This window comes from Falco punctatus (assembly GCF_963210335.1).
Source record: "Falco punctatus genome assembly, chromosome: 1".
NCBI classification, from domain to species: Eukaryota; Metazoa; Chordata; class Aves; order Falconiformes; family Falconidae; genus Falco; species Falco punctatus.
Window position 1 is genome coordinate 56,895,524 of NC_137580.1, and position 27,977 is coordinate 56,923,500.

At 39.1% G+C, this 27,977-nt stretch overlaps 1 protein-coding gene across 6 annotated transcripts in view; it reads left to right on the forward strand.

Annotated features, from left to right (window-relative positions):
* ATP10D (ATPase phospholipid transporting 10D (putative)) overlaps positions 1-27,977 on the forward strand; it is a 63,552-nt gene that overhangs the window by 20,806 nt on the left and 14,769 nt on the right. For 3 of the 6 annotated variants that reach the window (XM_080403850.1, XM_080403851.1, XM_080403852.1), the window contains 12 exons: positions 1,863-2,171; positions 2,940-3,134; positions 8,507-8,711; positions 12,660-12,745; positions 13,808-13,914; positions 14,675-14,806; positions 15,648-15,775; positions 15,922-16,174; positions 22,124-22,359; positions 23,039-23,227; positions 25,318-25,933; positions 27,368-27,477. In XM_080403850.1, the coding sequence (XP_080259976.1) occupies positions 1,903-2,171; positions 2,940-3,134; positions 8,507-8,711; positions 12,660-12,745; positions 13,808-13,914; positions 14,675-14,806; positions 15,648-15,775; positions 15,922-16,174; positions 22,124-22,359; positions 23,039-23,227; positions 25,318-25,933; positions 27,368-27,477 (2,526 nt within the window). In that variant the 5' untranslated portion in view covers positions 1,863-1,902. Of the gene's footprint in view, positions 1-1,862; positions 3,135-5,670; positions 5,722-8,506; positions 8,712-12,659; positions 12,746-13,807; positions 13,915-14,674; positions 14,807-15,647; positions 15,776-15,921; positions 16,175-22,123; positions 22,360-23,038; positions 23,228-25,317; positions 25,934-27,367; positions 27,478-27,977 lie in introns of those variants that run through there. The other 3 variants (XM_080403853.1, XM_080403854.1, XM_080403855.1) reach the window with 3 other exon arrangements.

The following is a 27,977-nucleotide window of genomic DNA, read 5'->3' on the forward strand; positions in this document are numbered from 1 at the left end:
TTCCTGTGCAGCAGTTGCTTGCCTTTGGTAGTCTCATGGTTACTGGGACTACAGTGTTTAGCATTTAGAAAAAAAGAAAGTCTCTTTTTCTCAGACTGATCCCTTATGTTGCCTGGGGAAGCACAGTGGAAAGGCCTTGGGAGTAATTCATGTAGGAAGTGCTGGGGGATGCTGAGAGGAGATGCTATATAGAGGTTTGTTTTCCCCTCCTTGTTCCTCTTGTCTATTCACATGCAGATCATGGTTTCTAAAGAGGAACATGTGTTTCATGTATGTGGTAACAGTCTTCCAAGACATTAAGATTGTAGTAGTCAATAACTATCCACATCTAATGCTGATAGGACAAAAATGTACCATCTTAATTTGATGAGAGGAAGAGACCGGTTAGACATTAGGAGAAAGCTTTCTAGCTAAAGGGTAGTGGTGGAGTGGACCAGGCTTCTTAGGAAGTTTGCAGAATCTTTGTTTTAACAGCAGAATGAGTTGAGGTAGATAAATTAAGGCTACCTCATTGTTAGAGGACCTGCTGAGGACACTCTGCCCATGCTTCAAGATTTCTGCAGTTGTAATAGACTAAAGGAAAAACCAAGGAAGATGTGTAAGAGAAGATATGATGGTGTCAAATCAGTAGTTTGGAAAAACACTTTTTAAAGCAACATTTTGGAGGAGTCTGAGCAACACAGTGGCATTTGTCAATGGCAGAGAAAGATACACCACATGAATAGAAGTCTGAGTTAACTGAAGCCAAAATCAGGGTTTGATGACTACCTAGGATAGTCTGTAGTAAAGAGACTTCATTTAGAAAGACCCAACAAGTCTAAAAAAAAGCAAGCTTCTAAAGAAGCAGCTTTCGTGTGGGAATTTAGGAAGAGGATTTAGTAACAAATTTTGCTATCATGTATGCAGATATTAAGATACTAGATGGAAGGAAAGTAATCTGCAGAGAAAGTAGCTGTACTGATGACTTGGGGCTCATGCAAGGTACAGTTTTAAACAAATACAAAGATGAGCTGTTCTATGGAAGAGGTAGCACAAGAAATGTAGCAACTATTAATTGTAAAATCTTGTTGTAAATTGTAAAGAAACGCATTGTAAAACCCAGCAGTTTTGAGCTTCTATTGAAGTATGATTTGTGTGTGTGAAAGTCCTTTTCTGACTGCATAGAGTGGTTTGATAAAGTGACTATCACCTATACCTGTGAACTTTGACTTTCTTTAGGAAAACAAACTCCTGGGTAGATTGCCAGAGTTTAGCTAAGGTGAATAGAGGAGGAGCATTGGCATGAGGTTTATTCATCCTTTTATCAGCTGGTAAAAGTTCTCAAACCTATTTCTAATCCAATAGGAAGAATATTTTGTTCATGATAGCTACTTAATGCCTTTCACAGGCAGTTCCTAACTTCAGGTCTAAGTCTGTACACAGATGCCTGTTGCTATATTGTTGACTCCTGAGTTCAATAAAGGTTGTTAACCATCAGCAAGGAGTGCAGTGTCTGAGATGCCTTTCAAAATGTTGTCGTCTGCAGAATTGGCAGCTTGTTTGCTTTTTTCACCATACTGTAGCACAACGAACAAGTGGGCAGGCTGCTTATATGAGGTGCTATTATAAAAATACGGTGCATTTCAAACAGAGTAATCAAACTCTAGGATCCTGAAAGGGTGGATGAAATTCAGATAAGTTCAACCTTTGAAGCACAGGTTCCTGACCTCACATAACCTATTAACTGTCTGTTTGGGTTTTTTAAATCAAAATATGGAAATGACTTTTTTCCTAGGCTTATTCAGAACTGTAACTGTGACTTTTTCGTTGAAAAGCCTTTACAGAATTATTACATAACTTGCTGTATTTTAACATGTTTCTAGAGAGAGGACACTCCTTGGATTGTAAAGCATTTCTGGTGCAATGGCAGTTCCCATCCGCTGGGCCCGATACCGTTGGCATCAACTGACAGCTACAGAGGACAGAGAAGGTAGCAGCAGCAGCAATTCAAGTAACAAGTGCTATCAATCATCAAAGACAAATGGCAAACATAGGATAGTGATACCCTGTTTGGGACATTTTAAGGAAGAGTATGAAAAAGTATCAAAACTGTACATGAACAACAGAATACGGACTACTAAATACACTTTGTTGAATTTTTTACCACGGAATTTATTTGAGCAATTTCACAGGTAATGAACTCCTTTTTGATTGTGGTAATTCTTCTGAAGTGGAATCCTTTAATGTGTGTGTTACTATATAGATGGGTATTCAAAAATTATTCTTCCTGACTTGCCTGTCACTTCTCAAAAGATCTGTGTTGTTTGGCCAAGGTCTTTTTGAGTTATCATCAGTGTAGGACTAATTCTTTTCTCCATATCTTACATAATTTCCACTAATTCTGTTCTACAGATTATTGAAATATTCTTTACTCTTGGAGCACTGCCACACAGCAATCTGCAGTAAGATTTTCAGCTCATTTCCTACAAATGTATTTTTCCCCTTCCCTCATGTTTTTGTCTCTTGCCAATTTTTTTTCATCCTCCTTCTGTTTGGAGGACTGCTGATTTTTAAAGTTACGCAGGGAGGTTGTAGGATGGTTTCCTTTTAAAAACATGCCACTTCTCCCAGGAGATGGTAAAATGAAGTTTAAAAGACCTGGAAATCTGAGAGTGCAAGTTCACCAAAGGCTCACTGGAAAACATGCTTGGAGGACAGGTTTGAAAATACAGGAAAATTCTTGGTCTTTGCATCTTCTGATCATGCGTATTAAGTCACTGTGCAGCTAAATAATCTATTGACTGGAGAACTATAACAGTTCTGAATACTTAGTTCTTAAATTGCAGTTGGGGGAAGAAAAGATAAATCACTACTAACTTAAGTGTCTGTATGGCATGGAGTGGGGAAATAAGGATGACTCTGCTAGCATGGCTAACTCCTATGTTTTTGCTTTTTTTCAGAGTTGCCAATTTGTATTTCCTATTCCTAGTTGTCCTAAATTGGGTTCCTCTGGTGGAAGCCTTCCAAAAAGAAATTACAATGCTACCTCTAGTAGCGGTTCTGGCAATTATTGCAGTAAAAGATGGTCTGGAGGATTATTCAAAGTACAAAATGGATAAACAGATAAACAACTTACTAACCAAAGTATATAGAAGGTAAGAGACAACAGTCTTTCTGGTTTATTGTTATTTGATTATGAGTATACATAAAAAAGTTGTTGATAAGTCTTTTGGTTTACTTTCTGGATACTCATAGAATCATCAAATAGTTTAAGTTGAAAGGGGTTTCTGGAGGTCAGCTAGTCCAAGCCACTGCTCAAAGCAGGTCTAATTACATCAGGTTGCTCAGGGACTAGTCTGGTTGAGTCTTGATCACGAGTTTTGCTAAATGAGTGTAAAATTTACTGAAAAAAATATTTTTTGGTTGAGGCAAGAGTGTTCATGTATGAGTTTGTACTGTATTAACCAAAGTAACTTGACTAGTTAAGCATTGTTTCACATACTATTTGTTTTGAAAAGTGTGGTTTTAATTCCTCTGAAATTGCTGTAAGCATCTTGGACATTCAAGGGTTGCTGATTTATCACTATATAGGTAAAGGTACTCACAAAATTACAAACCACATTCAAAGCTCCCTCTTTTCATTAAAGACACACCTTTTCCTAGTGAAGGCAATGCACTGAAAATAAACTTTTTATTCTAAAAACTTAATGTGCTAGCTGGCTATGCCAAACTCTAAACTCTGTACTGTAGACATGACCTTACTCAGCCCATGCAGCAGGTTGCAAACTGGTACTACATAACCATTAAATCTGTGATATTACTCAGATAATGGAATCTCCTGGTTTCTAACATTTGCCATAAGCTATTGGTGTTTAAGAGCTAGCTCATAACCATAGAAAAAGTCTGGAATATAGTTTTGTATCATCAAAGAAAAAAAACAAAACAGCTTTTTGTTCTGCAAACACAAATATATATAGCAGCTTTCCCAGAAACGTTCTATTCAACCTATAAAAAATTGGACTTGAAAAACAAGTAAGTAATTGGGCTATTAGGGAGGATAAATTTTTTCTTTGTTTTTCATGTCTGCAGAGAAGGCTCAAGGGAGAAGTTGGATTATTTTTTCTATAAATTGTCATGAATCTTGAAAGAATTTGTTGTCAGAAAGCTGAAACATTTGATATCCATGTTCCTGAAAACTGTCACTTACAGTCTTATCCCTCCCAGTGTCAGTGAAGCAGAATGAATTTCAGATCTGTTCTGGCTTGATTCCTTCCCCTCACCAAAAATGTGCAGTAATTAGTGACCATATTAGTCATCTGCAAATATTCCTTCTTGTGCCCATAAGTATTTAGTTTTTGTAACTTTTTTTTTCTTCTTAGTGTCTTTATTATGAAATATTTTATATAGTGTAATCTGGTTTTAAAATTAAGCTTGGAAGTATGGTTCAGGAGAATTAACTCTTGCTGATACTGGTAAAAACAATTGTTTGTTATGTGTGAGCTGACTTATCTTAAATTTCCATTAAACTCACGTTAGGATTCAAAATTTCTTAACATGTTTAACAAGAATCCCTTAGAAATTGTAGTGATTCTTCCAGTGCATGCATTTAATCATTGTAAACATGATGAACAACTAGCTAATGTATACAATTTCCAGTTATTGTCTTACTGTGCTTTTGTTGATCTGGAGAAGTTGTATACATTGTATGTGCTGTCAGTGTAATTTTACTTACATATTAGATACTGGTACCTACATGGCTACTGAGACAAATGCTCAATAAAATTTTTGGCCCTTCTTGCTATCTTAACATACCTAAGCAACAGTTGTCATTCTTGAAAGCTGGTAGGCCACCTGTTTGTACTTGAAGATAATTTGCGTGAAGTATTTTCAGCAAAACCAGTGATCCTTGCTTCTTGAACTCTTGTGAGGCTTCCTTCTGTGTGAAGTTGTGTTCATAATAGAAATTGGTTTCACTGTGCTCTGTTGTCCGTGACAAAATGTGCCAGTCTGAGTGCCTTGATAAATCTATCTGAGCATCTAGATGCTAGTTTCTGTGCATTTTTGACAAATCTGATGCTCCCACCTTACTTGCTTTTGCTTATAGCAAATGCTTGGCATCCATAGTTTCAGAGTTTTCAACCTGCTACATTTTGGAGTTCTGGAATTTATCCATTTCATAGATCAGTTATTTCTGTCTTGAAAATGATAAAATAAGATAATGTTGTTTAAAATGCTGGGTTTTTGCCCTGTCTCATAGTTCCCTTGTGGAGTAATAAAACATTCCATAAACAATAAGATGTGCTAATGTGCATTATAATTTAGTTTGCAGTTGTTGCTTTGATGTTAAATACTTAGTAATCAAGTCCTTGTGCATTTTGAGCAAGTAACCGGTTTGTAGTAGTAGGATCTTATTTAAATAGCCATGAATCACAAACGATGAAGGTACTTCTGTTTGAGCATCTGTTAAAATCTTGTAGTTAGTGTCATTTCAGTAGAACTGTGGTGAAGTGATCATGATGGAAAAATCCATTTATTCCCCCATGACCTACTACTAAAGATAATTAAACTTTTTGTCTGACTTTGCACTTAACTGGATAAAGAATATGTGCATGATCTATCTGCTGCATCAGCAGCAGGATGAATGACTTTGCTGGCTGATATATTTTTCTTCTTTTCTTTCCTCTTCTGCAGACCTCTCAAATACATTTCTGTTTCATTCTAAGCCTTGCATGTAGATGTGTTGTAAGTACTGTTCTTTACAAATACATATTTATGCAAATCATTGTATATATTTGAGATCAAGATAAAATTTCATTCTTTTTTTTTCTTTATGGTGTTGAGATCTGGAAAGAATAATCCTTTCTACAAGATTCTTCTATACCTTTAGCTTTCCTTTCCCAGACTCCAGCCTGGCAAAAAGAAAGTGGGACTTGTCCATGTGCATTGAGTAAAAAGAAGCATCATGTACTTTCAGTGCCATGTTTATTAAATACATAGGGATTTAAAAGAGAAATATTTGCCATCTCCTGAGGGCAATCTCAATAATAATCTCAATACTGGCAGCACAGACAAGTAAGTTTTTTTGTAGTTTTTCATGAAATACATGGTAGTTAGAAAAGACTACACATGCAAGAGTACCAGCATTTTCCTCATTTTTTAATCTCTAGAAAATAATTGCTTCAAGGATAAATGAAAAGATTGCTTTGTCACAACATCTTTTAATTTCCAAATATTTTTGTGGTTTTTCAAATTCCAATTCACTTTGAAAAATTCCTGTACAAGTCAGTGCCAGAAATTGACAACTTCTTATCTCATCTCATACTTTTTATTGTGCTACGTTAGTGATGCCATTGCTTTCTTTGCTTGCGCTTATTTTGTCTTGCTTACCTTTCAGTTTCCATCCTTTCTCTAACTTACCTAGATAGATACAGGCTGGCTGTGGAAGTAATTTTCTCCCACCACCCTCCTGAGTTCTCATATCCTTTCCATCGTGTTTGGAGGGTGAGGTAGAACGGTGCTGTTTTGGAGTGACCAGGGTGTTCCGCTTCAGTTGGTGCTGTACCCTGATTGGACTGACTTGGGGCTTCATAGCAGGGTAAATTGGCCTACACAAAAAGTTATGCTGATGTAGTGTTCAGTACATAAGGGGTAGTTCTAAACAAACAAAATCACTAGTTTTCAGCTCACTCAGTCTCCTGAATAGTTTACTTTGTCAGCACTTTTGCAGCTATCAAAGCTTAAGTCGTACCTTCAGTAACTGAGTGTCATACTGTTTCAGCATGGCTTCCTTCCCTTTCCTATTTACTTCAGAAATTTTTCGTTCAACTCTTACTTATTTCCAAGGAACTGTACTGGTATGAAAAATTAATTCCTGCAGTGTTTTTTTTTTTAATCCATCCATCCATCTTGTGATAGATATGGCTGTAGCTTTAATCAAGTTTCACGTGCTTTCCATTGTGCCATTTATCCATTTGTGTGGAATACTAGTGGTGAACATCTTAAGGAGAAAACAGATGTGCCTTATATTGCTTTAATTTTACGTCAGCTTTTGTTGCTTCCTGTTTTTTTACACTTTGAAAGCAATACATTCACCTCCACCTTATCTTCACTGGAGAAATTCTTGTCAGTACACTGATTAAATTGTGTGGGCTTTGTGCCTTCTGTTTGTAGACAAGCATTTTCAAAAGGGTGGTGACGAATAATGCAGGTCTGAAAGGCAGGGGTGCAAAGCTTGATGTAGAGAATGTTTTTCTGAGATTTTCTTTGTCATTAAAGTATCTGTTTCTATTTCAGTATTCATGAGAAGCATTTTAGATAGCTAGCGCTCTGATTAAAGCTAGCAGATGAGTGCCAGACTGCACACAATGACCATGTTGCAAGGCTTGTTAGCTTATGTCTGCACTGTAGAAGCTGAGTGCACTTCCCAGCTCCCCAGTGTGAGTGTGCTTCTCAGCCAACTTAGAATGACATCCAGGGAAGGAAGCACAATTTGGAAGACAGCCCTAGCACAGCCCGGACTATACCCCAATCTAGAAGACTGAGAAACAATGTGGAGAGTACGTGCTCCTCTCTTAAAACATAGCTCTAGGGTTAGTCTGTGCAAGGCAGAAAAGCTGGGCAGTCACTGAGGACAGTAACAGCTCATACAAAAGCGTACTGCATCCAGACCTGTGCAGTGTTTGTAACCGCAACTGTAGGTGTGTTTCATCACCCATGTTGCAGTAGCCTACTACTGTATGCCTCCTGGTAGCTCATCAAGCACTGTGTGTTGTGTGGTACCTTGCATCCTATTGACCACGCTAAACCTGATTGTGTTTGCAGTAAACTGCTGTAATTGTATAAAAGGAAGATTCTTCCTCTCAGCTGAGGACAGAACAGCAGCTATAAATGGAAAATTCAAAACTGTTCAAACTTGTGTATACATATCATGCCTGGATATTTCATATTAATAAAGAATTCCAACTCAGTGCTGACAGGCCTAAGCTTTTATTAACTTCCTTGAGTATTACAGAGTCTTGGTAACTTATGTTCAAAATTAATGGAAAAGATATTTTAAAAGCCTGTAAATACCTGCATTTCTATTGAGATAATCAGTGAAGTGGTTGCTGAATATTCTTTGCTTATTGTTAGATGTCCATCATCTTGAGACACAGACATTTTTGAAAGGCCCTATCAGAAGGGAAGAAGATTTGCTGTTCTTGATTGCGTAATTGCAAGAAAAAGTTGTGTTTGCTTTCTTGGAAAAACTAAAATACAGGAAGCAAGTGGGCTGAATTTTAAATAGAGCTAAAATAATTCTGGGAGGGTGCCTGGAATGTAATTGCCCAAAAAACCCAGGGCTTGGGCCCCAGAGCTGATTCTTTGTAATTATATTCACTTTCAGCTAATAGACTTGCCTCATCAGAGTTTTTTTTAATGACTTGGAAGCATAAATTAACTATTAGAGTAATTTTCTAGTTATAGTGTGTTTCTCTGAGCTTTCAGTTTATGCACTTGTAAAACATTACTGGTTTTGTATGTATTTCAGGAAGGAGAAGAAATACGTAGATGAATGCTGGAAAAATGTCAATGTTGGGGACTTCATCCGGCTTTCACGTAATGAAATCATTCCTGCTGACATGGTGCTGTTATATTCTAGTGACCTGGATGGGATCTGTTACATTGAAACGGCGGGCCTTGACGGAGAAACCAATCTAAAGCAGAGGCAGGTGGTGAGAGGATATTCAGAGCAGGTGATAATTGTGCATTTCTAGTGGTGTATAAGAAAGTTGACATGATAGATAGGTTAACTGAAAAAAACACAAACAACCCAGACCTCTAGATTGCCTAGTTTGTGATAGCCGAGCAATCCTCATCTGAAAACAAAATAATTCAAGCAACAAATTAGAACTACGTTACCTAGTTACTTTGGAGCAAATCTTTGCGTGTTCACTTTAATCCAGAGAAACAGATTTGAAGTAATGCGAGCCAGTAAAAGTAACTATGCAGGTAAATGTCAAGAACTCATTTATGGGGTGTATCATGTCATGGGTGAGAAATTGGAATTTTTTATAAGGGAGTTCTGTGCTGGATAGAGACCTAGAGGGAGGAGCAGATATCTTCTCTCTTTCTCTGTTTTTTCATATTGCAAATGTATTTTTTACCTCCGTACAATACTTAGTATTATACCTAGTAGACAAAACGATGGAGGCTGGCACAAAGAAGGTATCAAAAGAACACAGAATCCTGGCATTTCTGTAATCTTCATGGCACCTGGTACTGAGTTCTGCTTCTGAAACACCATGCCGAAAACAACAGGGAGACTTGCGGTCCATAATAACAACTGTTTAGTCCTGTGGAGACAGTTACCCGAACTGCCTTTGATTTATCAGCAGTGGTGAGGAAGTGAGGAGGAGTATCTTGCTGTGCATTAAGACTCTTCTGTTACTTAGTATGGTAATACCAAAAGTATGATGTGATGTCCATGAACAAAGCTGTTTCTTATCCCCTTAGTGACATGCATATTTTTTCTTTATTTAATCTCAAAACAATTAAGACAGAAAGAATTGTTTGATCTTTCTGTATAATACATATCATTATGCAAGGCAAAATTCAAATGGTTCTACAGGCTTACATCATACTGAGGTGGCCCTGATCTCACAGCAGCTCCCGCTACCAAGGTCTGATTTCAGTCTTACTTAAGAAAGAGACTTGTTCTCTCTGTTTCCAGAAAACTTGCACCAAAATGCTAGGAAAAGCCATACTGTCCCAAAACAGTGACAGTTTCGTCAACATTCAAGATTGTTCATTTTTGTCATCAAAACCAAACAAAAAAGTAATTGTAGCGTTTTCTTGTCAGAACTGCATGGTTTCTGAAGGTAGAGCCAAGCTCAACTTCACAGACATCTAGTGCCCTGCCAGCTGAGCTTCATCCAGAGGCTTTGTCCTTAAAAACTCAGGCTGAATAAGACTGGCAGTGCTGTGTAAGAAGCTGACTGCCTGACTTCTCCATTTCTTAAGCTCAAAAGAACAGGAATAAGTTACATCAAATTAAAGAACATCTGAAGACAAAGACTAAAAAGACTTAATCTATCTGCTCAGGTGTCATGTCCTGCTTCTTTGACAGCAAGTAGAAACACAGTGAAGAAGGTTATCAGTGGGGCACCTGTTCTTGCACTTGGGATTCCTTTAAGAGAAGTCGAGGCAAAATTAAAAGCACAAAACAGGAGCTGAAACTGTCATAGTTAAATCTATTTTTTGGCAACTTACCATAGCATTTTTTATTTTTTATTTTTTTTAATGCTTAAATGACAACAGGAAAGAAATTGGAGGAGTAACTCAAGACTTCTTAGGTAACGGTGGGTAACAATGCACAGAACACAGCGTCTCCAGCCATCTGGGCATTCATAAAGAAATAAACAAAACAGCTGAGAACCTGCTTCCTGAGGATAATAAGCTATTTAGTGAACGAACTGGCATTTCTCTGCTGCTTTCAAGATACTCAGATGTTGCTTCCCTTTAAGAAGGGATTAATCTCCTTTTCTTTCCGCACCTCATGTGGTTAGCTGAACCAAGCACAGGTTTACTGGGGTGGAGAAGCTAATATGCCATTAGCATCAAGTCACTGTGAGCAGTGAATATTTCCTATTATGTTGTAAAAGAGGCCACAGGACTGCAGCGGTCAGTTCCTTCTCAGCCTACGTGGTCAGTGACTGAATCCAGTCCTAGCTGCAGCATCCTCAAACCTAGTGGAAAGTGCTATCCTTTTCTTCTGGGCAGCCTAAGAAGCCAAGGTGATGAAAGGAGTTGCTAGCTCTCCTCTTTCACCTCGGCCAGGCACCCACTCGGTTTCCATGCAGTGTTACCAAACCATATAGTTTGACAGGAGCCCAGCTGGGCCAAAGCAGCGGGCATGGCGGTGGGAAGCTGCCTCTCTCCCCATTTCAGTGAGAGTCTGATGCAGGGCCTGCCACTCCCAGCTACCTTACTCAGTTCCCATCTTTATTGTCCCCCTTCTTTAGGGGCATTTACACAAAATCCAAGTAATTTTAATTCTGCCGTAGAAAAAATAGTCTGTGCCAGGAGAAGCAGGAAAGCATCTCAAGAAATAAGGTGCAAAATTTCTACTCCCAGTATTTACTTTGTCAAAGTTAAGATTATAATGAAGAAGTGTAGGTCATAAACTTACAGTCCAGGAAGATCTGAGTGCCCATATCAAGATACCTGCTTTTGCACATAGTTTTTGTCACATCTGCTCTATACTGGCAGTGTAGACATAACTTCTGTGCCCACTATAGGTGACACCCCAGGTTTCTGTGGTTGCTATTTCAAGGCATATTGCAAGAAGCTCCTACTAACACCTTCACTGCTATTACAGATTTTTTGACCAAGTCAGATGGTTTGTCCATAAAAAATAAGATGCTTTCACCAGAAATACATATCTGGAGACAGTTTTTACGCTGTAGAAGAAAAGAATCAACTGCTTTGGCTATTTTACTTCCTTTTTGGGGGTAGTTCTTATTCTCTTTATGCTCTTTTTTGCATAATCACTGTATAGTGTGAAGTGCTTGAAAAGCATGAATCAGTTATACTGTCTAACATTTTACAGAATTAACAGAGACTGGAAGTATCTGTTTAAGACGGTTCATATTGACTTCAGGTAAATACAGTGCAACAAATCAATACAGCAAAACCAGCAAATTTTTTTTTTAATCAAGCCAACAAATATTATGTTTTCTGAGTTTCAAACTCGTGGTTTAACCTCACAGTTGCTGTTCTGCCAGTGTGAAGTTGTGGGGAGTGCAGCCTTCTCAGAGACCTGTAATTATGTAGATGATGTATTTAATGACACCTGTGAATTGTAGATTTATCCGTGGAGTTTGACACTTTAAATTGGTCTTCTTAAAAAAAAAAAAAATTCTTATTATTTTTATTCTAAAGAGCAGAACAAATTACTTTCCAATGAGTTAGTGGAAGGTACTTAGCCTGGAAATGGCTGTGTTACACCAGAGGCTAGCCTTTGTTATATTAGAGACTAGAGACATATTCATACACCATTAATTGAAACTGAATTGCAAGTGCAATTTCAGGTAATTCCAAAGATAAGACCTTTTGGGTTTTCTTTTACTGCTTGTCAGGTCATTTTTTATTAATAAAGGATAATTGTTTAACTTGGCTTTTCTCCTCACTGAAGAGCTCAGCTGCTCTTTATTTGCAACATGAACTGGTCTTTCACAACAGCCCTTTCTTTGGTGCTGGTAAGGCTCAAATATCATTAAAAAGTTCTACCCGCTTGCTTTATGTTAATGCAGGTAGCATCCTGGTTGTGGTATAAGGTAGTGCCTTTTTTTTTTTTCCCCTTATCGTGAAAAAAAAACTATGGAAAACTTCAGCTTTTCAGATGTTCTTATTGCTTTTTTTTTTTCCTCTTCCTCACTCTTCCACCCATTTTCTCCTCTCTGGTGGTCTCAAAGTATCAGCAATTCAACTGATACTTGCTAAGCTTTGATATTTACTGGGAAGTCCTTCCATGCTCTTTAAGTCTGATTTATGCTGGGTAGCAGCTTATCCACAACACCAGCAACTTACAGTTTCAAAGCTAAACTGTTAGATAGTCATATCTGAAGTTTATGGTGTTCTTAAGTTCCATCTACATTTTGTCTGAAATCTCTGGGTTTGTTTTTTTTTTCCTACGGCTTTAGGTCTCTGAAATTGATCCAGAAAAATTTTCCAGTAGAATAGAGTGTGAAAGTCCTAACAATGACCTCAGCCATTTCCGAGGCTTTGTGTAAGTAGGCTTGGTGGCTCTTTATTGTCATTTGCTTTGGTGCTCTTACTAATTTTCAGAAAGCTTGTCATGTTTGCTTTAAAAAATAATGACAATGTGTATAGAAGTCAGTTTGTATCACTACATTCCTGAGTGCGGCCCAACAGAGCTCGAAAAGGGTTTTCTGAGCAGCAGATTGTGAACTGGGAAAGCTCACTAGTACTTCTTATTTTCTATTGAGTATTTTCAGTACCAGTTCAGGCTGCTTTGCAATTGTATAGTCAGTATTTGAAATAGCTGTTTCAAATCTGCTTTTGATATCATGTGGTATCTACAGTATTTGGTCTGGACCATGGCCTGATTGGAGAAGCTGCTTTGCTCAGAATTGGAATTTGTTTTGTGTAACCATCAGTGACTTGATCAAACTCCTTTTGACAAACGTGCCTATCTATGTCTTTTCTTCTTGTGGGTCTATGATTTTCTATAGACAGTAGGAAGATAAAATACTATTTCACGGAGTGACTGATTTTCAGGTTTTGAGAGTTACGATGTCTATATTCTTCCCTATGGGAACTGACACATTAGAAATATGACAAGAAAAATAAATATATGTCTTATAAATCTTAGCTTCTGAGGAAACACCTTGACAGACAGTGGGCCTACCTACACTGAAAGTATGCCACAGGAGTAACGATGCTCACAGTGTATTTAACATGGGATTTTATATTTTGCTCAGATTTTTTTCTGATGTTGGCAATCCAAGTAGAAGTCATAGGCTTTCAGATTTCAATTGTTTGTCTTGAACTCTTTTCAATAGTGTTGCCTACTTCTCATATTCAAGGTGGCAAATGCTGGGCTTGTAAACACAAGAAAATTTTAATACAGTGCCTACATGCCTGGATTTTCAAAGGTGATCTGTATGCATGCATGTTCCCCCGTTCCTTTGAAAAGTCCCACATTTCCAGTCAGAACGGCAGTCAATGACTAGCAGCTTCTTTGGGGAATTTTCTCCCTAATAGTTTTGCAAAGTCTGACTAGTAATTGCTGGGGTCCTACAGCTGAAGTAATGTGGTTTATTTTCAGTGAGCATTCAAACAAGGATCGAGTGGGCCTCAGCAAGGAAAACTTACTGCTCCGAGGATGCACAATAAGAAACACAGAAGCTGTTGTAGGCATAGTAGTATATGCAGGTTAGTGAACCACCTTGGCTTTCACAGATTGCCTTGCAAACAGGGTAGAGTTATATGCACTAAGAAACAGTATCGTACAAAGAGGAATTAGAAGTATAAAAGCTTGAATCCAGCAGAAGGCAGCGGTACCTAGAAATGTTAAGAATGCATGCCTGGATTAGGTTTGTTTCGGTTTTAACAGTGTAAAGAACTGATACATCTGAGATTCGTGGGAGGCCAGCTCCATTCAGTGTGAACAGGTCCTTGCTCTCAACTGTTGGTTGCAATGGTAAACCCAGGTTTTGAAATGGGTAAACCCAGGTTTTGAAATGCATGTGGAGCTGCATAGCTTGATTAGGATTTTTTTTCTGGTCCAAAACTGAAACTAGTGCTGTTGCTCAGTGTTGTGTATCAAAAGGTGAAGGTTTTTAAACTAATCAATATGATGTATACAGCCAGATAGTTGTAATGCACGTGCAGGATTTTGTAGAAAGTAATAGAAATAATATAGAAAATATTAAGAATGAGATTGTTTCTTTAACAGGAATATTGTTGACAGTGTAAAAGTTGTTGTATACATCGCAGACTTTGGTTTAGCTTACTCAGTTTTGTTTAGGACAGATTTCCTACATTGTAGGAGCAGTTAGTTTGCTCATATTTATAATCTCTGTTCAAATATTAGCTAACGAAAATATCCTGTTTCTCAGAGCTTTAGAAATACAAAATATTTGTGATTCTGATACCTGCTATTGGAGAATTTCAACCTGTGTTGTGGTTACAGGTCATGAAACCAAAGCCATGCTGAATAATAGTGGCCCTCATTACAAGCGCAGTAAATTGGAAAGAAAAGTGAACACTGATATTCTGTGGTGTGTTCTGCTTCTAATTTTGATGTGTTTAACTGGTGCAATAGGTAAGTGAGTATCAGCAAACTCCTGCTGTTTTCCTTTCTCAGCTTACAATGCTTAGTGTTTTATTTTGGGGCTGATTCGTTCTAACAGCCCATCTCAGAAACTGCCTTTATCCATGCATAATTACCTAGCAGTTGATTGAGGATGCTGCTAGGTTTTAGATCATGTTGTCATGTTTAATCTGGAGCGTGGTCAAGAAGTGTGTTCCTGATGCAAGTTCTTAGGTCTGGAACTGGTTTCTCTAATTGGTTTCTCTTTTCCTAATTGCTCTTCAGAACTGTTTTCTCTTATGATTTTTCAGATAACATGAGATGCATGTATGGCATTGTGGGGAGAGGTCTAATGTGACTAGAGCTGTAAGGACTTGGTATTTTAGGGATTGATTAAATAGTGAGCTTAAGTAAATCTAAACAGACTGAACTAACTTATGGCAAATCAAAAAGGTGTTTAAAACACTTTAAAAATAAACTTCTTCAGGCTACACTTGATGATACGTTGACAGATTAACTAAAACCTGGACAATGCATTTACAAAGGATAATTAATTGCCAGAGGTTGGGGGGGGAGCGAAGGGAAGGGGAGTGTTTATCTCAGTATTCCTTTAGTTCTGAGATATGCTGTGCAGATGTGCTGTTGATAGAAATGGCACATAAAGTATTTATTCATGTGTGCATTGATCTTTGATTAATTTTAATGGGGTTCCTGGTGAGGAGGAACTCAAAGAGGTAAAAAGGTAGTTTAAAAACTTAGCAAGAACTGCAGTCTTAACAGCTAATGCCATGACCCTGAACTGTGATACAGTTTACATACAACTGACTCACTTTATCTGGTTCTTGTTTTCAAGGACATGGAATTTGGTTAAGTAGATATTCGGAAATACCTTTTTTCAACATCCCTGAGTCAGATGGAAAATCGATCCCTCCAACATTAGCAGGGTTCAATATGTTCTGGACTATGATCATTTTATTACAGGTAACTTTGGTGTGCTTTGAACATGGGTCATATTCTGATCTCATTTATATCCTTGAAGTAACTCTTTGGCTTCAGTAGAGCTGCTTCATGTTTGTAACTGGCCAAAGAGTTTGGTTTTATTTAATCTACGTGTTTTATTTTGGTAGGTCTTGATCCCAATTTCACTCTATGTTTCTATTGAAATTGTCAAATTGGGACAAATCTACTTAATACAGAATGACATTGATTTTTACCATGAGAAAACAGACTCAACAATTCAATGTCGAGCATTGAATATTGCTGAAGACCTTGGCCAGATTCAGTATATCTTCTCTGACAAGACTGGAACCCTCACTGAAAATAAGATGGTTTTTCGGAGATGCAGCATTGCAGGACAGGAGTATTGCCATGAGGAAAATGGTAAGACACTAAATCTGTGTTCATAATGGGTCATTTTTCTCTTCTCAGAGAAGCTGAAAGTTTTGATTGGGGTCCAGTGGACTTCATGAGATTTGTGTAGCAATACACACTCAAGGAAGGTGTTAATTCAGACTGTTGCTGCTAATAGCCATGCATTTTTCCACGTTACTTGAATCCATTTATAGTGTCTTAGACTTCAAGGCTGTATGTAAGGTGCTGCTTTGCAGCTGGTTAAGTTCCAACATATTTGATACCACAAAAAAAATACTTTACTTGCTCTGGAAGAAGTCATGTCTACTGTGTTTTGCTTCTGTCCTTGGAATATTCAGAACCCAGAACACCAGAAAATTGCTCCAACTAGTCTTCCCCCTCCCCGTCTCTTTTTTAAAAATTTATTTTATTTTTATTCAGCTAGAGTGCTAGCATTTTCAGCTTCAAACATCCTGTTGACTGCCATAGCAGTGTGCCACCTTTATGCAGTATACCTTAAGGTTCCAGTTCAACACACTGTTGCCCTTGAGGGTACAGTAGTCCAAAATAAGTATTCTATGCTGAAGTCATAGAATCATAGAATGGTTTGGGTTGGTAGAGACCTTAAAGATCATCTAGTAACAACCCCCGTACCATGGGCAGGGACACTTTCCACTAGACCAGGCTGCTCGAAGCCCCATCCAGTCTGGCCTTGAACACTTCCAGGGATGGGGCATCCACAGCTTCTGTGAGCAACCTGTTTCAGTGTCTCACCACCCTCACAGTAGAGAGTTTAATATCTAAATCTACACTTTCTTAGTTTAAAGCCATTACCCCTTGTCCTATCACTGCATGCCCTTGTAAAAAGACTCTCTCCAGCTTTCTTGTAGGCCAGACTTGTTAAAGTCAGAGCTCTAACAGTAATGTTAAGGTACAAGTCAAGCAGATGTGTGTACATGTGTGTTAAGGCTGAAAAGATAAGTACATCCATCAGAAATAATGACTGTTGCATTCTTACTTAGATCTTATACACCTCTTTACTGATAGCCAAAAAGTCAAGGAGCAGCATAGTTGCTGCCTCAGTGTCTAATAGTGTGGCATCTTTCTATATACATTTCACGAGAGCCTGTTTGAAGCCTTCTGGGAGCCGGGAGAAGACACAACTCCAGACACAAGAGAAAATTGGGCAGTGACGTGAAGTCTTTGATTTGATTAGCTATTTATTAATTAGGTAAAACCACAAAGTTTTGTTTACCATTACCGTATGTAAGTACTAGTGGCCGCAGACATGTGCTATTTTGCTGGTGAGCAATGCAAACATTCCATATGAGATCAGCTGTGAGGTGCTGACAGGTGGACCCAGGAAGTACAGCAGCATATTAAACCTGTCTAGTTTTGGTGGTTTCACTGCCAGATAGAACTGCTGACGATTGTGAGCAAAAGGCACACCCTGCTGGCCACAGCAATGAATCGGTTCAGCCCTTGTGTCAGAGGAGCAGATGGTTGCAAACCATTTTTACGGTAACCTCTACACATATTTTGAAAATCTCATTGTAAGGTGTCCAGGTGATTCTTCAGCTTTGCATAATTATACCAGGAAGGATGATAACAGCAAAGAGTGAGGAAATATTTTTTAAGTTTTGAATTTGGTGAATGAACAACTTAAAAAGTAGAATATATTTTCAGAGCATTTCCTAAAGGAAGGAAGAGTATTTCAGAAGATCTAAACTGAAGAGCAGTGCAAATGATGTAGCTGTGGCTGATACGGGTGTCACTGTGCCAGAGAAAGTATGTCTACAATGTACTTCTGCTACTAGTTCGCTTAGAGTTATCTTCCAGAAATACTAGTGTGTTAATTATGTTCATAATTATTTCCTGCCGTGCCCTGTCTTACCTAGAGGGTAAGCATGTGCTTCTTCCTAACAAATCTAGAATATGGGAGCCCTGAAAATGGGTTTGAAAAATTTGGAGATCTTGTGCTTTAGTCCTGTTTTACGTTTATTCAGTTGCATAGAGCTGCTCTTTGCAAGGCCTCCTGCTGCATATAGTAAGAGCTGCAGTGCAAAACACTACAGTCTTTTGTATATAGGCTGCTTACTCTGTACATACATTTCTGTATTTATGTCTGTATTGTCCAGAGTAAAGGGATGCACATGAGTGAAGACACAACAGCGATGACTGTGATTCAGTATAATCCTGCATATAAGTGCTCCCATGCAGTGGTCTGTCTAAAGTAATGTGTGCCTCTTGGAACGTGGGAGCAGAGCAGTGTGGTGCTATAAGAGGTGCCACATAGCAGTTGCTGGCAGTGGGTAACACGTTTGAATAAATTGGGAAGAGCCACTGAGAGGTCTTGTTTATGCTGTCGGCATGTTTTCCCTGAAAAACACAGTCGAATCACCCTCCGATCCAGCAGGACTGTTCAGTGAAGTGTCCCTGTAACGGGACACTGACAAACTGATCAGGCACAAAGGTCTTGGCTTTTCTGGGGCACTGAGAGGCAGATTAAACACTAGGAGTCAAGAAAATCTTCACTCCTCCTTTCACTTGACATGAAATTGTCAGAATGCAGGCTTCTCAGCAGTCTGGGAGCATGGTGGAATGGGCATGTGTTGTCCAAACCTGCCTCTATAACCATGTACTAAGTCACTGTTGCTGCTTTCTAGTTACGATATGAAAAGGAGGGGTGGAGGGGTGGAAATCCTCTCAACCCCAGGTGTTTGTTCTGTCTATTAGCACCCCAGGAAAGCAGAGACCCTTGTGCCTGACCAGCCTGTCAGCGTCCCATTACAGGGACCCTTCACTGAACGGTCCCACTGGATCGGAGGGCGATTCGACTGCCTTGTTCAGCGAAACACACCAACAGCATCAGGGGGACCCCTCAGTGGGTCTCCCCACTTTGTTTGAATGTGATACCCACTGCCGGCAACTGCTAGCACCCACAAAGGACTAACACTAACAGTTTACAGCATAACACTATTATAAAATTATGACAAGTTAAGGTTGGCGATTGCTGGTGATAGGGGCTGTCTGCAGAAACAAGCTTGAAATGATACACTACCAAACTGGTTACAACCAGAACCTTAACTACCTCATTCTGGCTGTCACTAATTATGTAGCATGCATGAGTCAAAGTTCTTAGCCAATAGGCATCCCTGTGGGGGGACAAGGCAGATTCAGCCTGTCGACTGATCCCAGAAGTTACGATGGGATCTTCCTCTCTCTTCTCCCCTCATCTGTCCACTTCTTATATACTTATAGTATATTGCATATTCGTTCATCTTACACAGGACGGGTTACAAATTTCTCACTTCTAATGCAAATTAGTACGCATCCTCAGACAGCGCTGCTGAAGTTCTCTGCTAACTGCGCATGCTCCTCAAGCGGGGTTTTGCCCTCTTTTGGGGGGGGACATTTGAGTTGGAGGTCGTGATGTCCCACTACTGCTATTATCTTTGTTCTATTATCAACTAATTTTCTGTTGATGTCAGTGGATTGCAACACTTCATCGTCCTGTTTCCTCTCGTAGCCAGAACTTTCCTCACTTGAAGGCTTCTTTCTGCGTAACTTAGGTAATGGTGTTCTTGTCACTGCCTGTTCTCACGCTCCCCAGGGCTGACTCCCTTGATTAGAAGTCCCATCATTCATGACAACTTTAGAGTGAGCCAGCTTGACCTAGCTTTGTGAACACTGAATGAGAGTGGGTAATCCAGGAGTTTAGACAACAATTCCCCCTGCCCTGGATTTATTTCCATCCAGGACTAGTCCATTTCCATCACATTTAGGTGGAGCTTGAGTGACTCTAGTCATACGTATGGTTGTTACTAACTGGTATCACATGCCCAGTGAGGTGTAGCGGTATCTTGGAGGCAGGTAACTTTGGGAGGGAGGTGTGCGTGTTAGTATTGCAATGAGATGATTTCAATCTGAGGGAAATCATTTCACCACAATGGTTGACTCAGCCAGGGACATCTCATGGATTCTTCACGTGACAACTGGTATGCAGCTTATCAGCTGTGTGGTGCCATCAAGTTCCTGTTCCTTCAGGGAGCTGACAAGAGCATGGCTGCAGGGTCTCCACTCTGCTCTGTCATCATCACTCTTATCAGCATGTGCTGAGCTGGCAGGGTGTGTTGCTTAGGGAGCTGTGGTAACGTATGTTCTGTGCATGCCAACCATCCTGAAGGCGATAGCTGTGTTTTACCCTAAAAAACCTCTCTATAATACTATGCTTCTCTTAGGACCCAATTTTTCTCTAATTCCCTCCCTCAAGGTGGTTTTCCCACACTAGTAAAAGGGATCAATATCATATGTGGGATATTCTGTTTGGTAGTTGTGGAGAGCCACCATTTGTTATGTCCCCACCTATCTTATATTTTAAAAGAACTAAATTCATGTTGACATCAGGGAGGTGGCCTGCCAAGGGACGTGTAAGCTCTGCTTTCCTTGGGCTCATCAGAATGGCAGGATGAGGGACAGGGGGCTTTCATTTACATTCCAGAAAGAGAAGACAACAGGAAATAAGGAGAACTTAGGCTAGCAAATCTCGTAGCTCATTTCCTGAACATAGCTATGCTCCTGCACTTGGGCTAGGAGGAAAAGGGCTCACATAATAAACCCATTTCCATCTCCCTTTGAGCGCCAGAGCTGGGGACTCTGAACTGATGTTAGGTTTCCTGCTCACATAAAACAGAATAATACCCCACTTTTCAGTTTTCCTGTACAGTAGTTGCCACTTTAATGAAGAAAAAATAGGGAATTAGTGGAGTTGCAGATGTCTATATGTTAATACTGGTTTTTTCCCTAGGATGCCATCGTTTTTATTCACATTTTAATGAAATAAATAGGCAATGCACAGCTCTTGGAACGGTTTTCCCATGCCATCTGTGGATGCAGATGTTGAACGGCTAATATATGCTCATTGCATGCTATTTTCACAGTGACAGGTAAAAACATGAAAGCCGAATAGTGTACAGTGACCTGGTGTTGCCTGAATTGAGATTGCAACTTCCTGCATGTGATTCAACGCTGTTCCAGAACTGCAGTGCAAACGCTGGGATTTGTTCTTAACAGGCACATGATAGCATAGGCGTGTTTTCCTTTGCTACACTACTGATCTTCCTAGTTGGATTTGGGGCAGAAAACTGCATTTATGTCTTTGGTGCAAAGGTGTTAGACATGTAAGTTTTATTGTTAAAACCTGATTTTCAGTTAAATACTCAGGAAGTGTATATGTGTGTGTAATGGGGTTTCCAATACAGAAATTATAAACACAGTCTCAGTGAGTTCCTGCTAGAAGCTGTGCTTGTCAAACCGCTGGCATACAGTCCTTGATCCATCATAAAATAATTAGGCTAGAAAACATATCAGGAGATAATCTGGTCCCATTTCTCTGGCCTAAGGCAGAGTTGTTGCTCTCGTTCTTTATGAATGGGTTTTTTTGTTTCTTCAAGACCTCCAGTGATGGCCAATTCACTGCTTTCTCAGACATTGTTTTAGTACGTCATGTCTGCTCTGGCAGAAATCTTGCTGATACCTAGCCTGAGTTTGTCTTGGGCCATTGTGATTTCTGATATCCACAGTGCACATAGAAAACAGGCTATTTTCCTTTCTCTATACAATTGCCCTTCATGTACTTGAAGAATGTTATTTGACTTCTATCAATGTGGCCTTCTGGAAGCTGTGTAATTCCAGCTTATTTTACTGTTTCCATGCAGCTCATGTTGTCTAGTATACTGATAATTCTTGCTCCCTCTTCTGGATTCACTCTAGTGGAGTGTTGCTCTTGAAGTCCGGTGTCCCAAACAAGAAGGCAGTGTGATGGCTTGTTACACGTTTCATTTTTTACAAATGGTGGATTAATCTTAACTATATACTGAGTTCCTTACTTAAAAATTTTGTTTCTTGAGCCTCCAGGCAGTATTCTAGACAAGTTTCTTTTTGTTCGTGGAACACTTAATTTTGTTTCCTTTTCCATAGCAAAGAGGTTGGAATCGTATCAAGAGATGGATTCAGAAGATGAGGATTCAGCTGATCGTCATTGTGGCTCTTTGACCCATATGTCAAAATGGCAGGGGCACAACTGCAGAGACGTGAATGAACCTTTGAACAGAAAGTCTTTGAATCAGTTGTCTTGTAGTTACCCTGCATTAGGAGGGGAAGACGGAGCAGGCAATTTTCCCCACTCAGGACCTCTTGCTTTCAGCAGCCCCATTGTAAGTAAAAGCTGTTAGTTTTGGTGCTAAATTTCTGACATAGTTAATGAAGGAATATCTTTTTACTCCTGTTTGATCAGAGTGCTTGTCGTTTAAATAATCCTTCCTCTCTTCCATCAAAACCAGTGCCTCACAGGTTTCTTGGCTACGTCCTATTTGCAGCTGACATTGTCAGACGTTCATTGGGTTGTGAAGGTGTATGCTTTTGTTCTTGCTACTGTGAGTCCATGATCACTCCAGCTAAAATGACCAGCTTCATCTCAATAACAGTTTGTTCTTTTGATTTAAGAGGTTTCTAGCATTTTCTTTAGTTTTTAATAGGAAGTATCTATGTGACCGATATTTACTGGAGGCTACGAGAGGTAAAAACTCTGCTTCTGGACAGAGAAGTGTCTAAATAGCATTCCTCATAACAGCATAACCTCTGTTGAAGTGTCTATGAACTAAGACTTTGCTGTTGACCTGTCTGGGCATGAAGTTTGACATTTCCAATGGACTAGCACAAGGCAGTGAAGACACCAGAGTGTTCCTCTTATTTCCTAGTACAACCAACTGACAGACAGCATCTGACAGGAGGGAAGTTGAATGAGGTTCTACGCTTCATCTGTAACTGATTTAACTTCCAGAGATGAGATTAAGTTTATATCCTAATGGACAGTTTTGTTCACTTCATCAATAGGAAACAGATGTTGTACCAGACACCCAACTGCTAGAGAAGTTCAGTCAAATTTCTTCTGATTCCTATCAACGATCAAAAGAAGCAAGCAGCAAGTTATCTTTGGAGACAATGTACATCACTGACTTCTTTCTTGCTCTGGCAATCTGTAATACTGTTGTAGTTTCAGTCCCCAATCAACCACGTCAGAAGGTAAGAAGGCCCTATTTTTGGCTATTTGGCCTTATTCGTAAATAAACAAGCTCTCTTGGGTTTGATTTCAAAAGAAAAAAACAACTAACTGACATACCTTCTCTCCTCTGTTGATTTGTCCAGTTAGAAAGAAGGGAATTACTATAAACCCACGGGATGCAATGAGTCAATGTGTGATATAATGCTGGTACAATTTTTCCAGTGCAGAAAAATTTAGCTTCAATATTTCTGCTTCTATGTGTAGATTGCTCTTAACTTCTACAAGAAAAATTTTGAGATCAAATTGCAATTGTGATTTTTTTTTTGTCTGTATTGTAGTTATGCTTTTCAGAAAGTGTATAGCTTCCTTTAAGAGTACACAACCACTCAGGTTATCTTTACAAGTACGTTATTGTTGGCTGAAAGATAAGAAAGATAAGAATAATCAGAAGACTCCCAGAATATTGGAACTGAGAATGCTTTTACCTGTTCCCTGACTACTCAAATAGAGTTTAAGAAAAAGTATGAAAGATCAACTTCTGTATGTGTAATAATGTGAAGAAAAAATGCTTTGCAGTATGACATAAAGTGGTCTCATCTTGAATGTACAGTGCATTTGCTAGACTGTCCTAGTTTAATGGTTTGTAGTGTGTTTTAAGTCTTCCTGAGACCACTTACTGTTTTCAGAGCACACAACCTAACATCTTTTTAAAGATACCATCTTTTTCAAATATTTTTTTTTTCAGGGTAGGATTTTCATAACCCCATCTTTTACCAATTTTGACTGTCTTGCAAGATAGTTCCCAAGTTCAGCTTTGGTTTCCTTCCTCCCCCATTCCCTGGTTTCCATTTGTTGACTGTGTCTTTTGAAACAAATGTTTGACATGTGCAGGACTAGGTTTTGGTCTCCATCTAGACAATGAACCTACAACCATGGCTGAAGACATTCCCCAAAGATATCAATTCTGTGGAGTATAAGGTACCTCCTTTGTATAAATAAGCCTGGTATCTTAATGTGCTTTCAGGCATTCCCAGAAAGCACACTAGGCAGCCTACATGTCCATGTGTGGATGAGGCAGCTGTGTTCACAGTTACTAATCAGCCATTCCTCAAAGGTGACGTAGAAAAAAAAAAATCTTGCCTGTTTAGGGAATAATATTTCTGGATGACTTGCTAGCAGGGGAGAAGCTCCAGGATCTACCAGGTAGGTAGGTTGGGAAGGGCAATGTGATGTGCCACGATGTTTCTGAGTTCATGATTAGGGAATGAAGTGAAAGCTTGAGGCAGTGAAAGGGTTCGGTGTTAGTGTTGCCTTAGGGAGAGGTGATGAAGGGACGCTCCTAGTTTCTATTTACGTAGTACTGAATGGAGACATTCAAACTTAGGTGCAGTTGTAGTAGAACTGAAGTCAGTGTCTGTCTTTATGCTTTTCAGTGGCCAAGGAGAACGTGCTTCCTGGTGGTAGCTCATTCGTAACTCTTCACCAGGAATGAGAAATTAATGTCAGCATTGCATGGTTTGTTCCTTGTTTGTAAGCTGTTAGCTGCCTAACGGTTCTGAGTAACAATATGCCAATTATTTTATAACATTGATGAGAGGGGAACTGTCTTTTGTTTTAAATCCAGGCATTAAAATTTTTTGGTAAGGTACTGTATTTTTAACAGTACTTGTAGCTAGTTACTGTGAGGGGTATGGAGTTCGTTTATTCTTCACAAGTATCTTGCCAATTCAGAACAAGAATTTAAGTGTTTAGTTCATTTGCCACAATTTTTAAAGGTCATAATGTCGTACTGTTTCACTGCTGAAAAAGTTCTAGAGAGAAGTATTACATGGAGTCATGAATCGGACCTGGAATGCATACGTTTTTCACATCTGAAGTATTTTTACAGTTCTTTTGGTCTGAATAATGAAGGTCTTACAAAAGCTATTTAGTATGCTTATATGGTTATATGTTTAATTGAGCTGGCCATCTTTAATACAAGCAATCAAACTCTTAGTAAATTTTAAAATATGACATTCATTAAGGTACAGACATAGTTTGTAAACTGTCCTTCTTTAGTGTAATAAAATATAAAGAATTTAACATAAATGCTTTAACTCTTTTGTTCCAGATGAGGCACTCTTCGCTGGGTAGGATGCCTATTAAATCACTTGAGGATATCAGGCAGATGTTCCAGAGGTTATCAGTTCGGAGACTAAGTTCTTCCCCACCTCCAAGTGTGAAAGAGTCATTGTCTGAAAGCCCCAGTAGTTTTGTGCGCAAACTGTCTATTTTCAGAATGAAACTGGCTTCACCTGCTTTGAATGGAGCTGCTCAAAGGGCTGCTGAGCCTCACCATACTAACAGCCCAGAAAATTCCAAAGTGCCTCAGGAACTAGATACAGTGAAGGTAGTTGCTGGCTGTGAACACAACGGTGCTGCATCATCTATTGAATTGTCTCCCCTACCTAAAATATGTTACGAAGCTGAGAGTCCAGATGAAGCTGCCTTGGTTCATGCTGCTAGGGCTTATAAATGTATTTTACGGTCGAGGACTCCAGATCAAGTAACTGTGGACTTCACAGGTCTGGGACCTTTAACGTTTCAGCTTTTGCATATCCTGCCTTTTGATTCAGTTCGGAAAAGGATGTCCGTGGTGGTTCGGCATCCGGTCTCCAACAAAGTGGTGGTGTTCACAAAAGGTGCAGACTCAGTCATGATGGATTTGTTGAGAACTGCATCTGAAGGTATCTGTAGAACTTACAAGTCTTTGCTCATCTTTGTCATTTTTCAGTGTGAACAGATGGCCTGATTCATGACAAGAGACAAGCAGCCAAAGCAGAACTAGTATCTGTGAATAGTTCCTTTAGGGAACCCAGAAAAGCAGTATGGCTTTTCACCTAGATATGTCTGTGCTCTGTGCTGATGTGCGAACTGAGAGGAAAGAAGCAGCTGTTATTCGAAGGATTTAGTGTTGTCTAGGCAGACCCTTTGAAGCCAACTGAAGTATTTTCAATTATGAAGTAAGGGCATCTGCTTGAATAGTTGGCTTCTGCTACACAGTGAGAGTTGTTTATTAGAATGAGATACTTTCTAGCCTTTACCTATTTTAATGTTTCTGAGCTTTTGGAGAGAGGTATCGGTAGCAGGTATCACCTATCAGAGTTTTTTGAGTTGTGGGGTTTTTTTCCTTTGACTATTTCTGTGTTTCTAGATGGAGTAGTAATAGCTGTAAAGTTGTGTGGTGCCTCCTGCTGAGCCCTGTTGTTCGGGGGTAAACGTTTTTGAATGGGCCACAGGAAGGATGCACCATGTTGTTTAAGCGCCAATTTATTTATGCACTGTAGCAAATTTTTTAACTGAAGGCAGTAAAGTGTTCTCTGTGTATGTTAGAAATAAATCCCTAAATATATTTAAATTCAGAAGGATTTGATTTTTAATAGTTTGGAAAGTAACATAAAGGAATTCTTTTTAAAGGCTTGCTTCTGCAAAAAGGAGTTTGGTTTGTATGTTCCATGGCTGGCTGATCTCAGTGAGGAAGACGGGTATTTCTAATTCCATGGGTGGATTTTAACTTACCCAGTGTTATAGCCATCTAAAGTCTAGACAAAAAAACTCTGTAGGCCATGGGGCAGAAACAGTACCTCCAAAATCTGTTGTCTTACTAGGGGGTTAATTTCATATCTGGAGGTGCCTCTCCTTACTTTGTTTCTCAAGGTAGACTTGGAACCTAACTTCTACATGTCCAAAGTTAGGTGAGTTGAATGCCTGTCGGAATAGACCACTCCGTAACAGTTATTTTTAAAAAAGCTTTTCTGCGACTGCCCTTTTAGCTCTCTCCTACTAGACCAGTGACAGTAAAGCTGCTTGAGTGTCTGTAGCCCAGTACATTTTAGAAAATAACTTTGGTTTAGAAAAATATTTTGATATACTAGTGACATCTAAAGATACATCAGTACCAGATGGGTTCCCCCTCACTGCTTGTACAGACTGGTGCGCTGCATGCCCACTGTAGATACAGCCACAGTATGTTGTGCAAACATGAAGATACATTCATAGTTAAAATAAAACCTGTTGACATTTTGGTATTTTTAAAATTTAGTTAGACCTTCAAAAATTTCCACTAAATTTAGCTTAAGAATGCATATATTAATTTGCTTTCTTTGCTTTTTGTGTGATAGTAGGTACTAGTTGTTCAGAAATGGAACAAAAGGAGATTAAAGAGAGAACTCAGAAGCATTTGGATGACTATGCCAGAAGAGGACTACGCACTCTGTGTATTGCTAAGAAGGTATTCCTTTTAATACGTATTTTTAAGAATGTGTACAGTCTGTGACCAACCTGAGTGGTATCATCAATGGAGCAGACATCACCACTTCTAAACAGATGCTTCTGTTGCCACATTTTGTTTATCCTTATGCTCTTTCAGGAGGAATTTGTAAGTTGACCCAAATAAATTTCTGACTTCTGTTAGATTGCCATAGTTATTGTCAATTTAGGATTAATAGCCTAATTCTAAAACAGGGCGTGTCAAATAGCCTGTTTTTTCTTCAAGAGTCCTGAGCAGGTTGTCTTGTGTTAAACTTACCCTGGCTGGAATTACAGACACAGAAAACAAATGAAGTCAGACCTGTTCTATTGGGTTTCACAGTTTGTAGTGTTAGAAGCTTTGGATGAAAAACTTCAGTGATGTTTTGAGATTCCATTTTAAATTCAAAGCTGCTCGGAAGTAAAATTCCTTAGGGATTGAAACAGGCAAGAAACCTCTTTATGAAGCCTTATGCAAAGTGA